The 13,275-nt window shown below is 40.1% G+C and overlaps 1 protein-coding gene across 3 annotated transcripts in view; it reads right to left on the bottom strand.

The window, feature by feature from the left end:
* Nucleotides 1-13,275, bottom strand: part of DGKI (diacylglycerol kinase iota) — a 153,360-nt gene that overhangs the window by 121,343 nt on the left and 18,742 nt on the right. For all 3 annotated transcript variants that reach the window (XM_075503567.1, XM_075503574.1, XM_075503559.1), the window contains 5 exons: nt 12,828-12,902; nt 10,369-10,425; nt 9,068-9,133; nt 2,863-2,934; nt 2,209-2,325 (listed from right to left, as the gene is read on the bottom strand). In XM_075503567.1, the coding sequence (XP_075359682.1) occupies nt 2,209-2,325; nt 2,863-2,934; nt 9,068-9,133; nt 10,369-10,425; nt 12,828-12,845 (330 nt within the window). In that variant the 5' untranslated portion in view covers nt 12,846-12,902. The remainder of the gene's footprint in view (nt 1-2,208; nt 2,326-2,862; nt 2,935-9,067; nt 9,134-10,368; nt 10,426-12,827; nt 12,903-13,275) is intronic.

Genomic DNA, 13,275 nt, shown 5'->3' with positions numbered 1-13,275 from the left:
ATGAATTATAATTAACCGGATGAGATTTATTTTTTTATTTGAACTTTTCTGAAAACTTAATGGACAACAAAGAAAATTCTCTAAAAATATTATAAGGAAGGTACCCTGCTTTTACCAAATGCCAAATCAAAAGAAAATTACAAGTGTCAATTTTTTATTTTTTTTTAAACTAAAAATTAAATAAGAATTAAAAAGATTGAAGAAAGGCTTCTTTTAGTACGGTCAGACATGGATACATCTATACTTACTAATGTGTTTTCTTTTTATTAAAATTAGGTTTTTTTATTTTAATATTCTTTTCCTGATTTTGGTTAAGAGAATGGTGACTGCAGTGTATTGCCAGCTCACAAAAAGGGGTTTTGGTAAGCCATAAGATGATATAACATATTCAATAATCTTCCCTTTTTTGTAAGAAAATACACTCAAAAGCATATGAAAGGGGTTTTGGTTAGGTTGTTTGGTTTTTTTTAAATGGTGATTTAAAACAATTTGAAAGATAAATAAATTGGAAATGTGCTGAGTGAAAAAAGATTTCATTTCCTTATCAGATCTAGGAAGAGGGTAGCACCTCTGGCCACCGGAAGCTGGTTCTCAGATCAGTTATCTCCCTTCTCCCATGTTTCTGGGGTTAGCTGTAGTTAAATAGTTAAGACACCCAAGGACCCTGGCAGTACCCAGTTTCCAGGTCTGGACTGCAACAGCTAGGTTGGTTCCCAGCCCAAAGATCTCTACCTCATGGATCCACCTCCAGACCACAAACCCTTAAAGTTACCAATTCTGTGGCTAATGCCCAAAGCAGAGCTTCCAGGCAGTCTGCTGTGAAGCCCAGGGACCAAAAAAGACTTAAGACTAATGGGCCATATGGTCTCTTTAAGGGCACAGAAAAGGAGCCAGCCTCATTTTTGTGCCAAATACCACACACAGGGGCTGAAAATTAGCCAAGAAGATTAAGTCCCTGCCAAGGACTCTTCAACAAGAGAGGAAAAAAGATCCCTCTAGAGGAGGCTAGAGTAAAACTAACAGCGAAAGAAGAGTATGGGGAACAAAAAAACAAGTGCCAAAGAAAGCTTTTTTTTCTCAGAGGAGAGGTGGCTAGGGATCTTGGCTGTTCTGCACCTAATGGAGAAACAGTGGTCTCTTCAGTCAACTTCTTTGATTACTCTATACTTCCCCCCGCCTCCATCTTTAATATCCAGCTTGTTAGAAGTGCTGCTCACACACAAATCTGAGAGTCATATCCCTAGACTGTAACTAAAGACTGACCAGTGTCCCAACTCAGACCTTTTTCCAGTTCCATGGGACTATTTGTGTCTTAGTGCCTTGCCTACAGCCTGAACTTCTCTGCTTCTTGCTGCCAACCAGGACATAGAGCCAGAAAGCCCTGGGTCACTTCCCAAGGACGGGCACACTAATGTAAGAACTGCATATCACTGCTTGATAAAACCAGCATACCTGTCAATGGAAGAAAATTACAAAAAACATGAGTGTGAAGTTTCAATGTCCCAGGCACTATTCATTTCAGGGAAAAAAAAAAACCACACACACACACACACCCCAAACAAACCCAACAAAAACTGCCAACTGGTTTCAGTGCTTCTGAAATAAAAGTTTTACGAGCATTTCTGGCTCCCTGATATGTTCAGTGTGTGTTTGTCTGTTTCTTTCAGTTCAACCTGGAGTGAAAACAGACTTTCAAAGAACAAGATACTTCTTGCATGATGGGAATCCCCTTTTAATTTTTGGCCAGCTCTCTTTTGGATACCTTCTCTCCCTATTGTGTTCACCACAAGCCAGCATCCTGTCTAAAACATATCACATCCATTACAAAAGCTGCAAGTGAATGTTTGTGAACAGTTTTTCCCTGTATTTTCTCAGCTCTATTTAATGAAACATGCTTGACTGCCTACAACACAGGGGACTTCTTGCAGTACGCTCACTGAAGTCACAGTTAGAGGAACAAATCTGAGCTGGATTTGCTCAGAACAAAAGTCATGTTTGTTGCTAATCATCCCAAACAGGGAAACCTACTGAAGGGCTGGATGGAGGGGCAGGAGGATACAGGTTCATAATCACCATGGATGTATGCTGGATTTCAGGGATAGAGACAGGTTGAACAAGCATGCCGTAGGGAAGGAGTACTGAGCGGCGAAGCCAGGCTGGCCCTGCGCAGCCATACAGCTTCAGAAACAGACATCAGCATGCAGTTACCTGAGGTTTCTTCACCTTAATGATCCAGGTGGGAGGCACAATGACAGCAGCGTGAGCCCCCAGGGAACATGGCTCCTCAATGTGATGTAGCATGAAACAGGTGACTTTATTATGAAACTGGAAGAGAGGAAAAGAGTAGAGTCAATAAGGAGGCCAAGAAAGACAAAGATAAAGGGGAAGCATGGAGAGGAAGAAGGTGATGGTACAAAAACTGGAGCAACATTCTCAACTCCACCATCTTCAAGTCCTTCAAACCATGGAGTTTCAGGAACATATAACTAAAATCTTCCCTAGCCATGCCTTCTTACAAAAAAACCCAACCCCCCCAAAAAACCAATCACCCCTACTTAAACACAGATCACAGATTGAAGACCACAACCTAGTTTGATGCAGCTGTGTGTATTAAGAGCCCTTTGGCTCTCTGAGCTAAGGCATTTGCTGGAGGTAGCCAGCAACTACGTTGTGCAAGACTCTTCTAGAGGACTCATGCCAGCCAGGTGAAGTTATGGTGTCTTTGAGCAAAAGGAACAGAAATTACAAAACTGGGGGTGATTCACAGACAGGGAACCCTGAGAGCCAGGAGAAACGAAATTGCTTGCAGCGAGGTCAGCTCAGTGATGCTGCTACCAGTCTCCCTGAGTATTGTCCACTTACCGCCAGCTTGCACCAGGAACAACTGATGGCCACAATCTCTTTACTATGGAAGGAGAATTTCTGCTGAAAGCCCTAGAATAAGCAAGAGGAAAGGATTAAATTCCTCCTGACTGTAAGAAAATTTACACCTTTAACTCTTACCAGGTGACTGTCCTAGGCTCAACCAGTTCATTGCAGTCAGATACATTGGTTCAGCCTCAAAGCTCTTAGATACCCTCATTTTGCTCTTAGATACCTTTAGATATCCCTCATTTGGGGAGGGATAAAATAATGACAGGATTCAGAGAAAGTTCTTCAACTAGAGCATTTTCATACACACATTTTAAAGACACTTCTCCAAAATGTTGTGCTTTTTTCTTAATTTTTGTAGTTAAAAAGAAGGAAAGGGAGAAGCAGAGAAGGAACACCTATTTCAATGGATTTCTACAGACCTGAATAAGATTCAGATTTTTTGGTTGAACAGAACATTCTCTCATTGCAGTCTTTTTTGATCTAAATATGAACAAGAATTCAATTTTTCCTTTTTCTTTTCTTTATTTTTTTTGTTGGTTTTGTTTTGGTTTTTTAAATACAGGGTGGCATCTACTACAATGTCTGTGTGGAAATGTTCTGATTGGGAAATTGTTTATTGTTTTATCAAGCTGACTAAGATCAAAATCTTTTCAGTAAGCTCCAAAAAACAAGATGGTCTGATTAAAATCAAACAGATATAAAAGAAAATATTTCTTTATAGTTTTAAAGATAAAAACACACCATTACCAGCAAATATGAGATTTTATCCTCCCACAGAAGAGTTTAGTTTTTGTAGAATGCAATTTCAGCAGACATATCGCTTTGCTCTAAATTAGGCTGGAAAAGACCGTTGGGTCATATACAGCCTTCTTGCATATAACACAGGCAACAAATAGTAAATGGAGTTACAGCCTGAAAATTTGTGTTCAGTTAAAGCTTATTTTAGCCAGAGAAAAAAATTGATTTGGGTTAATGTCTGCAGAGATGGAAAGTCCAGAACTCTGTTGAACAGTTTATCATAGTCACCTTCACTGCTTCGATTTATTTCGGATTTGCAGTTATCTAGATGCTTTATTCACTGGCTTCTATCAGGCCTCTCTTACATTAAGTAGTACATCACCACCCAGAGTTTTCTAATTGAAAGTCGCTCTACCAAGTCATGAAACTGTGAGCCAGTTTTCTTTTTGACAAGCTGAGTTTTACCTAAATCTCCTACATGCTGGGCAATACCCAAGACCCAGTGCAAAGTTACAATAATCTGATTTAGTAACATCTAACAGGACATTTCCTTAAAGCTTCTGTAATTACGGTCCATCTTATCCTAGTTGCTGTGGAAATGAACAGGAAGATGGATGCCTGCAGGAAAAATGAGCCTGTTAGTGCTCAGTGCAATGACAGTGTCAAGCACACCAAGAAGGAGAATTAAATGAACAACCAAAAACCCATCCAGAGATGCACTGGTCTTGTTTAAGTGAGGGATTGAGCTACAATCTGTCCCTATGTGGTAGCTGAGGACAACCCTATCAATAGTTTGAAGAGGAGGAAGCTCTTCCTGTCTGCCTGCCATGCAGAAGCGCACATTGCAGCTACTTCTTCAGGTGTCCCCAGCATGTATTCAAACCAGCTTGCCAAATGGACCACACCACCAACTAAAGCCTACTCCTAAAGAGGCTTGTGTCACCTCTGCCTAGATTTTTTTTTTTTTTTTTTTTTTTTTTAAATCCTTCCCCTAATGCCTCAGGTTTTACATTCAGAGAAATTCAATGAGTAGGTTCTTCATAATTATGGCGATCTGGCATATTCAGGTCTAGTAATGGACTGTGGTCAAATGGCTTCACAAAGATAAGCTGGCCAGCTGCTTCTGGCTGGGCAGATCTAGCCTGCCATTCGGTGTGGGCACAAGAACAGAGTGACAGTATGATAATACGAGTGCTGGAACGGAGGTCTGATGCTGGACGAAACGCTCTATTCTCATTAACTTAGACTAGTGCTTCTTAATGTTTCTTACAAACCTTACTCTTTCTTGACCCAAAGTATATTAAAAAAATTATTTCAGCCCCTCACGGGCATAAAATGTTTTGTTTTATTCAGCTTTATAACAAGCAGGGGAGAAATTCTTCTCTCCCAAAACCTCCACTAATAAAACCTAAAATTCAGTACATTAATTCCACAACCCATCAGTGGTGTATTTTAAACATATGGACTGAGCAGCTTGTCTGGTTCTGGATGGACCGTTTTTCATTTATTCAGTAAGCCATTTGGCTTTTAGGGAGTAATTAGAGAAAATGATACAGCAATAAAAACATATTAATGATAAGTAGCAATGAAACACCACTTTTCTTCCTCAAATTGCTTTACAAATGTCAGCTAATTCTTCCTAAGGATACATGGTTGAGGTAAGATAGCAATTATTTGAAAGCTAGCTTTACAAATAAAGGAACTGGTGAAATAAAGCAATGCACTGCAGGTCACAGTGAGATTTGATGGGGACTATCAGGTTGAAACACTGGAGCCCCCCATATTCCACCAGAAATCATCTCTTCTGCCTTCTCTCAGTGAGAAGGAAAACTAAAATTCAGCTATCTTGTTCCTGGGTCATTCAAGGAGGTCTTCTGCACAAATTTAGAAATTTTGGGATAGAAAATTAGTTTCACCTTTGTGAGAATATCAGTCTAACAGTACCTGATTAGCCCTGACTCACTGGCACCCAATTCCTGTACAACACATGAAATCCCATGCTGTGAGCTGCTCCTGCAGAAATACACAGTTGTGCATACCAGAGGAAATACATTTGGAGGAAAAAAGCACCTGAATCCCCAGCTTGTGTTGGTGATTACAATCTGTCTAAATAATTGGGATCAAAGTCCACATTAACATAGACACCCATGCACACAAACAGAGCACATAGGGATTACTAGCTCCAGCATGATTTGGTTATATTCTCAAATGTACTTATTAAAGAGTATTTTCACATCAGTATTAGGGCTACTAATAATTTATTTTTGCACATATTTTCCTATGATATTTATTCCCTTTTTAATGCTCTCAGAGATATTCCAATGCAACATTACTGTAGGAGAGCCAAGTATTATTACCACTCGAATACAGACAGCAACAGAAGCACTTGGATTGTGACCTCTGCTAAAATAGCAAAGAACTAGAATTGCATTTCAACTGCTAGAAATTTCAATCCTGCCATTATATACAGGGAAAACATACAGCTCTGCATCAATCCACAGGCCTTTAAAGGGACCAGTAACAAAAAGAGATAGACACCGTAGCTGCACACTGCATGTGTATAGTGGACACCTCAGAAAGTAGAATGAAATAAAGTGTCTGTTTAGCATGATGGTCCAGATGCATTCTTAGTCTCGGAAAATCCCTAAGCCACTGGTAGCTGGAAGTATACGAAGAAAAGATCAGTCTGCATTCATCCTTAAGCTTCTGTTACTGCACACAGTCAGGGACTGGATGCTGGGCCACATGGTCTGAATGTTCTTATGTTGTATTACGTAAAGAAAAAAAAAATATCTCAATTTCTCCGATGATCCCAGGTAACAAACAGCTAATAACAGCTAAAAGCCACAAAACTATCTTCTTTCTCGCCTGCAAGAGAAAGAAATGAGTTCTTAAATATCATGAATGGTGTAGAGAATGCAGTTTGGGAGCTTTTATTTACCATCACTTCCAACACAAGAGCTATGGAGCATTAGAAAAAACTAGTAAGTGACAGCTTTGAAACAATCAAAATGTGGTTCTTCTCATACCATGTAGTTAAGTTTGGGAATTCCTTGCTAAAGGATATTGTAAATGCTACAACTTAACAGGAACTCAAGGAGAGACTAGACAAGATCACAGGAGAGAAAAATATCATAGGCTGTTAAATATAAAGGCACCTGGAAATTCATTGGACAAAAATTCTTAGAGGCCAGGAGACTGCTCTGGGGATGCGTCATTAAACATCTGCCCCTACTTACGCTTTTCCATAATAAGCCACTGTTGAATACTGGGCTCAACGATACTTTGTCTTACAAGATATGGCCATCCTTCTATCAGTCTCCAGTTCCAAAAAAAAGGGGAATCATCACAGCAAGTAGACAGAAACGGATCATTTGGCTCCACTGCACTAAGTAAGATTTTGAACAAGACTTTCCAGCCCCCCTTCCCTGGCACCGATTTCTGCATATGGTACTTTTGCAGTACAGCAGTGAAATCACCCCTGGGAAGGAGAAGAGAAGAAAACTGAAGTCCAGATGAGACCATATATAATCTGTATTTGTGCTAGCAAGTGACGTGTAACAGTGGGAGCACAAGCTCTGGTGGTACTGAGGACACTATACACAAGGATTTTCAGAGAATTTTATTTTTGACTAGCTATGGTCTGGTCCTGTGGACTGAATGCCCATTAGTAGCTGCAGAGTTAACTTTCAATTAAGTTTAATCTAAAAGGAAGTCAGTTCATTTGCTGCAAGACTGCTCCACGTGTGAACCATGGTAAGTGATGACAATCAGGAAAATTTCTTCCAAATTGCACTTCTGATTTGAGCTGAAACACTGACATAGACACCTCTGTTCTCCAGCTCTCAGGAAGTGTCAACTGTGGCACAGAAGGCACATAAAATATAAAACCACAGAGCCATGCTAAGGATGTTCGGGAGCATTAATTCCTTTCCACTGGCTTATGACTTGAAGCATGAGATGGGTATATCCCTAAATGTTCATTTCTACTTTCTTTACTCGAACTATTATTAATGACCATTAAAATATTTAACCACCCAATTCCAGACATGGGATAGGACTAATATTACACAACAATGACATCTACCAGAATCATTAGGTATTCCATGAATAAGACTTCCTTTTATTGTTTTAAATTTAGTGCCATTCCATTTCAATGATATTTCCCTTTTTCTTGCATGACAAGAATATAAAAGATGGTTCTCACTCAGCAGTATAAGAAATTTAACAGCAGAGTGTGAGACAGACAAGTATTTTGCTATAATAGGAGACTGCTTGGCCAATAAATATAATGGGATTTTTTTTTCTTGTTATCATTTTCCCTAATCCTTTCTGTTTCTTGACAAGAAGAACTCTACTACAATACACCCATGTTGGTCTTAACCGAATATTTCTTATTTAAGGGGCAAACTGTGATTTCCTCTCAACTTCTCTGTATCAGTCAGGGCTGATAGGAGTTTTAGGATGGAATGGTCATGTTGTCCACGTGAACATACCCAGCACAGGTTTTGATATAATAGGCAGTAAGTACTCCCATTGCAAAATCAACTCCTAATGCCTCTAGGGGAGATCCAGGCCAAAATGGCAGAGGAGAAAGGCAATATCACGGCAAAGTCATACCATAAGAATGCTGCACGTAAAGTGCCTTGCTGCACTGTTCGCATGCTACTTGCATAAAAGGGCATCACATTTTTATTGCGTGCTTTGTTGCAGCTGGTAGCTAGTGATCTACATCAGTATCCAGATACAAATCTGATTTTCCTCCTACTTAAGTGCTGTGCCATGGAGATGAGACACAGTCTTTCTTACTAGTTGATGTTAAGAAGGAGGCAAGAGTATAATATAGTGCTAGAGAAAGGAAATTAAACCCCTGTGTTAATTTAATTTTTAAATCTCTCAACAGATTTCAGGGGTTCATAATATTTCAGAAGACAGGTCTTCAGTAGCTAAGGTACTTCTTACCACTTTTTATAGCTTTTTAGAAAAACTTTTACCATCGATGCAGCAGAGGAAACATGAAACAGTCTCACAAATCTTGGAGTCTGCCAGGGCAGAAAGAAAGCAACAGCCTTTCTTTTTCCAGAAGCCTGAAAAAATAGGCCATCATAATTTTGGCACAGAGGACGGCACTGTGAGAACACCATATTGGCACAGAGTTAGCTTCACAAAAAAAGAAGCCCAAGGAGCCACAGCCCTCCTCCTCCTCATTTTCACCAGCCAGTGCAGCACAATGTCCCAGGACATGTGATGAGCTCATTCCTGCAGATGCAGCTGCCTTTTCTCTTCCCACGTGGGAATCAGGGCTGCTACCACTCAACGTATCAGGCTTGTCATTTTCTGCTTAAGAGAGGCCAAGTGTTAAGGACAGAAAAATTTCAGTGACTAGAAGGACCTCCTGACTACCCTGAATTCATAAGTGCCCAGTGTTGTGCTTGTTCTGTACTGGAAATCTTACCTTTCCACACTGCTTACATTTCCCTTCCTGCCTCCGCCTGTGCACCCAGTGGTGTCGGACGAAGTTCTGCAAAAGAAGGACAAAAAAAAAAAATGTTATAGGAAGCAATGACAGCTTGCACTCAAAGGTACCATCTGTGTGAAACTGGTTTACAGACACCAAAGGAGAGGTCCCTTCAGTCAATGCAATCATTTCTGGAGGAGAACGCAGCAGTCCCCGCAGGAAACCCCAGACACAACCAAAACTGCAGGAGGAGTAAGGACAAGATGGTGTTCTTTATCCATGTTGAAATGTGGCCAGAACTATTCTCTCAGTACTCTTCTACAAAAAGAAGAAAGTTCATTACATGACGGGGAGATAATCAACACTTAAATACAGAGCACAGAAGTGCCCAAACACTGCTGGGTCCAGCCACAATGCAGGGCCCCGCTCTGTTCTGCTTGGAAATACAGCCTTATAATGCAAAAAATAACAAGTCAATGCAGAAGGAGGGAAGGAGGGGAGGAAGGAACAGTCATTGAAGCAGTCTTTTATCTTCGTTTGGACCGCTTACATCCTGGATGGCAGCAAGCAGTGGGCAAGAGGCAGGAGGGTGAGCAGGACTGCTGCCCCTCTTTCTGTGCAGGCAAGGGAGTTAGAAGGGGTCCGCCTGCACCACGCTGTTATGCCAGCCAGCGCTGAAGCACCGATGTGGCAGGGAATTGAGCTACCTCTGCTAAGAGCAACCTGGCCATCAAATCAACTATAAAAGTTGAGGTGTTTTTGAAACACTGGCTTCTAACTGTGTAAGACAGATACATAAATATATCAATAATAACAGTAAATACCCAGTACCTTCAAAGGAGCTGAATTTATACAGTAGCTGGAAGCAAACCATAAGGTTTCTGAATGTTTGATTTTTTTTTTTTTTTTTACTAAAAAAAAATCTTAGGACACTAGAGATACTTCTAGGAAAATAAATGAAGGGAGAGGCAAGTAGAAGGAGAGAGAAATAGAGAAAAATAAAAAATACTAGTTCAAAGGTCAGGAACAAAAAAAAAAAATGCTACCCGAAAAAGAGACAGAATAACTGAATGAATGGGAAAAGAGACAACAGAAAGATGAAATGGTTTCCGTCGGTTTAAGTAATGGAGTGCTTCAGCTAGAATTCATTTTACATTTATTCTGGGGAGAAGAACATGTCCCACTGGGAACCAATACTCTAAGACTCCTCTGAATCTAAAAGCACTGCTGCAGTTCCACACCATGTGGATGAGCACACAAGCCAAATGAAAAGCAATCATCATTTGTCCATTACTTACTTCTCTTGGAGATCTGGAGCCTCCTTCTCGGAAAGTTGGTTTGCAGCGAAAATTAATCTGGCATTAAAATAAAGCTGTTAGAACTGAAAGTGAGCTGAGAGAGAATTTATTCCAATATGTTGATCTAGGCCAGACTTCCAAAATATTTACTATCTATTAAAATATTAGTTTCACTAGCTGAACAAAGTAACTTACCCGGAAGCCAGAAAATCTCTTCTCATATGCCATAATGATTCTCCTTGCTAGATCTCCACGCAGCCCTCATCTTCACTAATGCTATGCTGCCTGCTCAGTTCAACTATTTAAACTGTCTCCCCCTTGCCTAGAAGGAAACTGCTTAATCTGTTTTTTTCTGAAGATCATTTGCAACCAAAGTGGCCTTAAGCTGAGGTCTCAAGAGTTAACAGGAGCTAGAAATCTAACTCTAAGACCTTTTTGCACATCCCAGCTTTATGGGATAAACAAAATCTGTGGAGAAATCTTCATTCACATGAAGAACTGTGCAAATTACCCTAAATTTCTACCTTTTGCTTAGATCAGGCTGCCTTTATCCACCTTCCCAACCATGAACCATTTGGGGAGCATTGTACTGCCTCATGCAGTGGTGTTGCCTCTTTCAGATGGGAGAGGGGAGACAGAAAGAGGACGACAGGAGCTTCCATGAACGGAAAACATTTTTAGGAAGATGAAGAGAAAAAGCACTTAAACAACAAGTGATTCCTCTGAGAAAAACCCAAAATCTTTTGAGAAAAGAAAATCAATAGAAGTAAGAGCAGGGGGATGTAAAGAGATAAAAAAATATACTGAAGAAGAGAGAGGCGTGGGAAAAGGCCAAAGGATATGTGAGGTAAGGATGCACTAAATGAAATGGATTCAAGCTTAAGTTGGCTATCCTTCAAAGAATAAAACGCTTAAGGATCATGACAAAAGTATAGCTGTGCAGTAAGGCAGAAGGATTGAGTTTCCCCAAATTTAAATACAGCCCTTCCCATATAAATAAGTTCTTCTCTCATTTGATAATGGCCTTCAAAATAATAGCTAAAGGGAGGGGGAGAGAGGAAAAAAGCAAACAAAATACTTATTACTTAAGAAGAAATAAAAGCCATAGCAATATTAGTCTTCCTCCACTGCTCTTCATGTGGAATTGCATTTCATTGTTTCACTGCTGAGTCGTGGCAGGCTGTAAAGACCCCCAGCTTATATTTATTTTACTTACAACTTACCCCTTTGCAGAGAGGGCCAAGCAGAAGACTTATGTACCAGTTTTAAACTCCACAGGGTTTAAGAGGGATGTAGACTTTATAACAACCCTTTACCAAGAGGTGAATTTCATGGTCTCCAGAATGTCATAAACAAGTTCAACAGAATGGGTTTTATCTAAGTGCTCATTTGCTCCGGCTGGCAATGCCACCAGCTTGCTGGGCAATGGAGAGGCAGCACTGCTGCTGATGAAGGAAGTCATGAAAAATTCACTGGTAACATTTTGTGCTGGAAGGATGTGCTAAAGCTAATTTCACTGTGGGCAAAAGCATCGGGGGTGGAAATGGTACCTCTCCAACTTGGTATTATGGCAATCACTGTGACATTTGTCAACACAAGTCCAAATACTTGGAAAGGAAAAACTCTTTCCAAAGGGTTGCTGCTATAAATTTGTTATGCATCAACTTCTTTTATGGAGAACAACATTGCAAAACATATAGGAGTGAAAATGAAGCTCTAATGAAATCAATGGGGAAATTCCCACCCATATTTCTTTACACATATCCCACCAAGAAAGAAAAACAGTGGGGGGAAATTTCTTTAACACATTAACAGTTAGGCATAAAGAAGAAGAATCACTGATGGGAAGAGAACTCAGTGATAAATATTCTATAGGCACTTGGGGGTAAGGAGGGCTCCTTGAAGGAACTGAGAAGCAGGACAGATGCTCACGGAAATAATGGTACTATAAAGGAAAGGTTTGATGTTTTCCATTTTAAAAACAAGAACTTAATTTCTGAGGTTTTGAGGACAAAACAGTACAGTCTAGTAAACAGTGAAAAATGTTCATCGTAGCATCTTATGCTGCATTGCTCATAATACATACAGCTGTCATAAGATGACTTATGCTGGGTTTAGTTGAAGAATTTTGAAAGGCCAATTTTGTGCATGAAAGGATACTGCATTTTCTAGCTTCAATTTTCAATCTAGAAGTAGAGGAAAGTTATTTTTTTAATCATAAAAATTGGGAAAGCATTCCATGGTATTTTGTTGTTGGGGTTTTTTTAATGGTTCACAGGGCTTGAAGAAATCTATTTTAAAAAATAAGCTGGAATTTTAAGTCAACTTTTTAACAAATATGTTGTCAAAACAGCTATGAAAACCTGCTTTGGCATATGGTGTTTTCCAGATTGAAACCTCAGTAAAAGAATTAGATGAGTGTTGTCCGCGTCAGGCTCCAGAAGATGGCAATGTCTTACCTTCTCTAATTGCTCCATGCACGCATTGTGGACCACAATCTTGCAGGCAGCACACTTCCTCCGCAGAGCAGATTTCTGCAAGGGGAACGGGAGACGTGTGTGCATGGAGGTGCGCTATTCCCAGGAGGAAAAAAGTTAGTTGTGAAACAGGAGATGTTTCTCTCCTTATGCAACATTTTTTTTTTCTCTCTTTGTGCTCTCAGCTGTTCTGTATGTTGAAAAAGGTCTGAAGCTCTTCCAGTGAAGAATTGGACTTTATGAAAGACAGAGAGCCGCAGTACTCCAGCTTGTGAACTAGAAGTAAAAGGCTCCCCTTGGGTAGTAGATAAGGCTGTTACAGTGCAGATCATCGCTCTAAAAGAGAGCGGCCTATGAAGAGGACGAGCAGAGCCAGTGAAAAGAGGAGAAAAACCATACATGCAAATCAGAGAACTCAGACCCGTTCGGA

Source organism: Mycteria americana, chromosome 1 (assembly GCF_035582795.1).
Source record: "Mycteria americana isolate JAX WOST 10 ecotype Jacksonville Zoo and Gardens chromosome 1, USCA_MyAme_1.0, whole genome shotgun sequence".
Lineage (NCBI taxonomy): Eukaryota > Metazoa > Chordata > Aves > Ciconiiformes > Ciconiidae > Mycteria > Mycteria americana.
The sequence above is the reverse complement of the archived record's forward strand: the minus strand, read 5'-3'. Positions and strand labels throughout refer to the sequence as shown.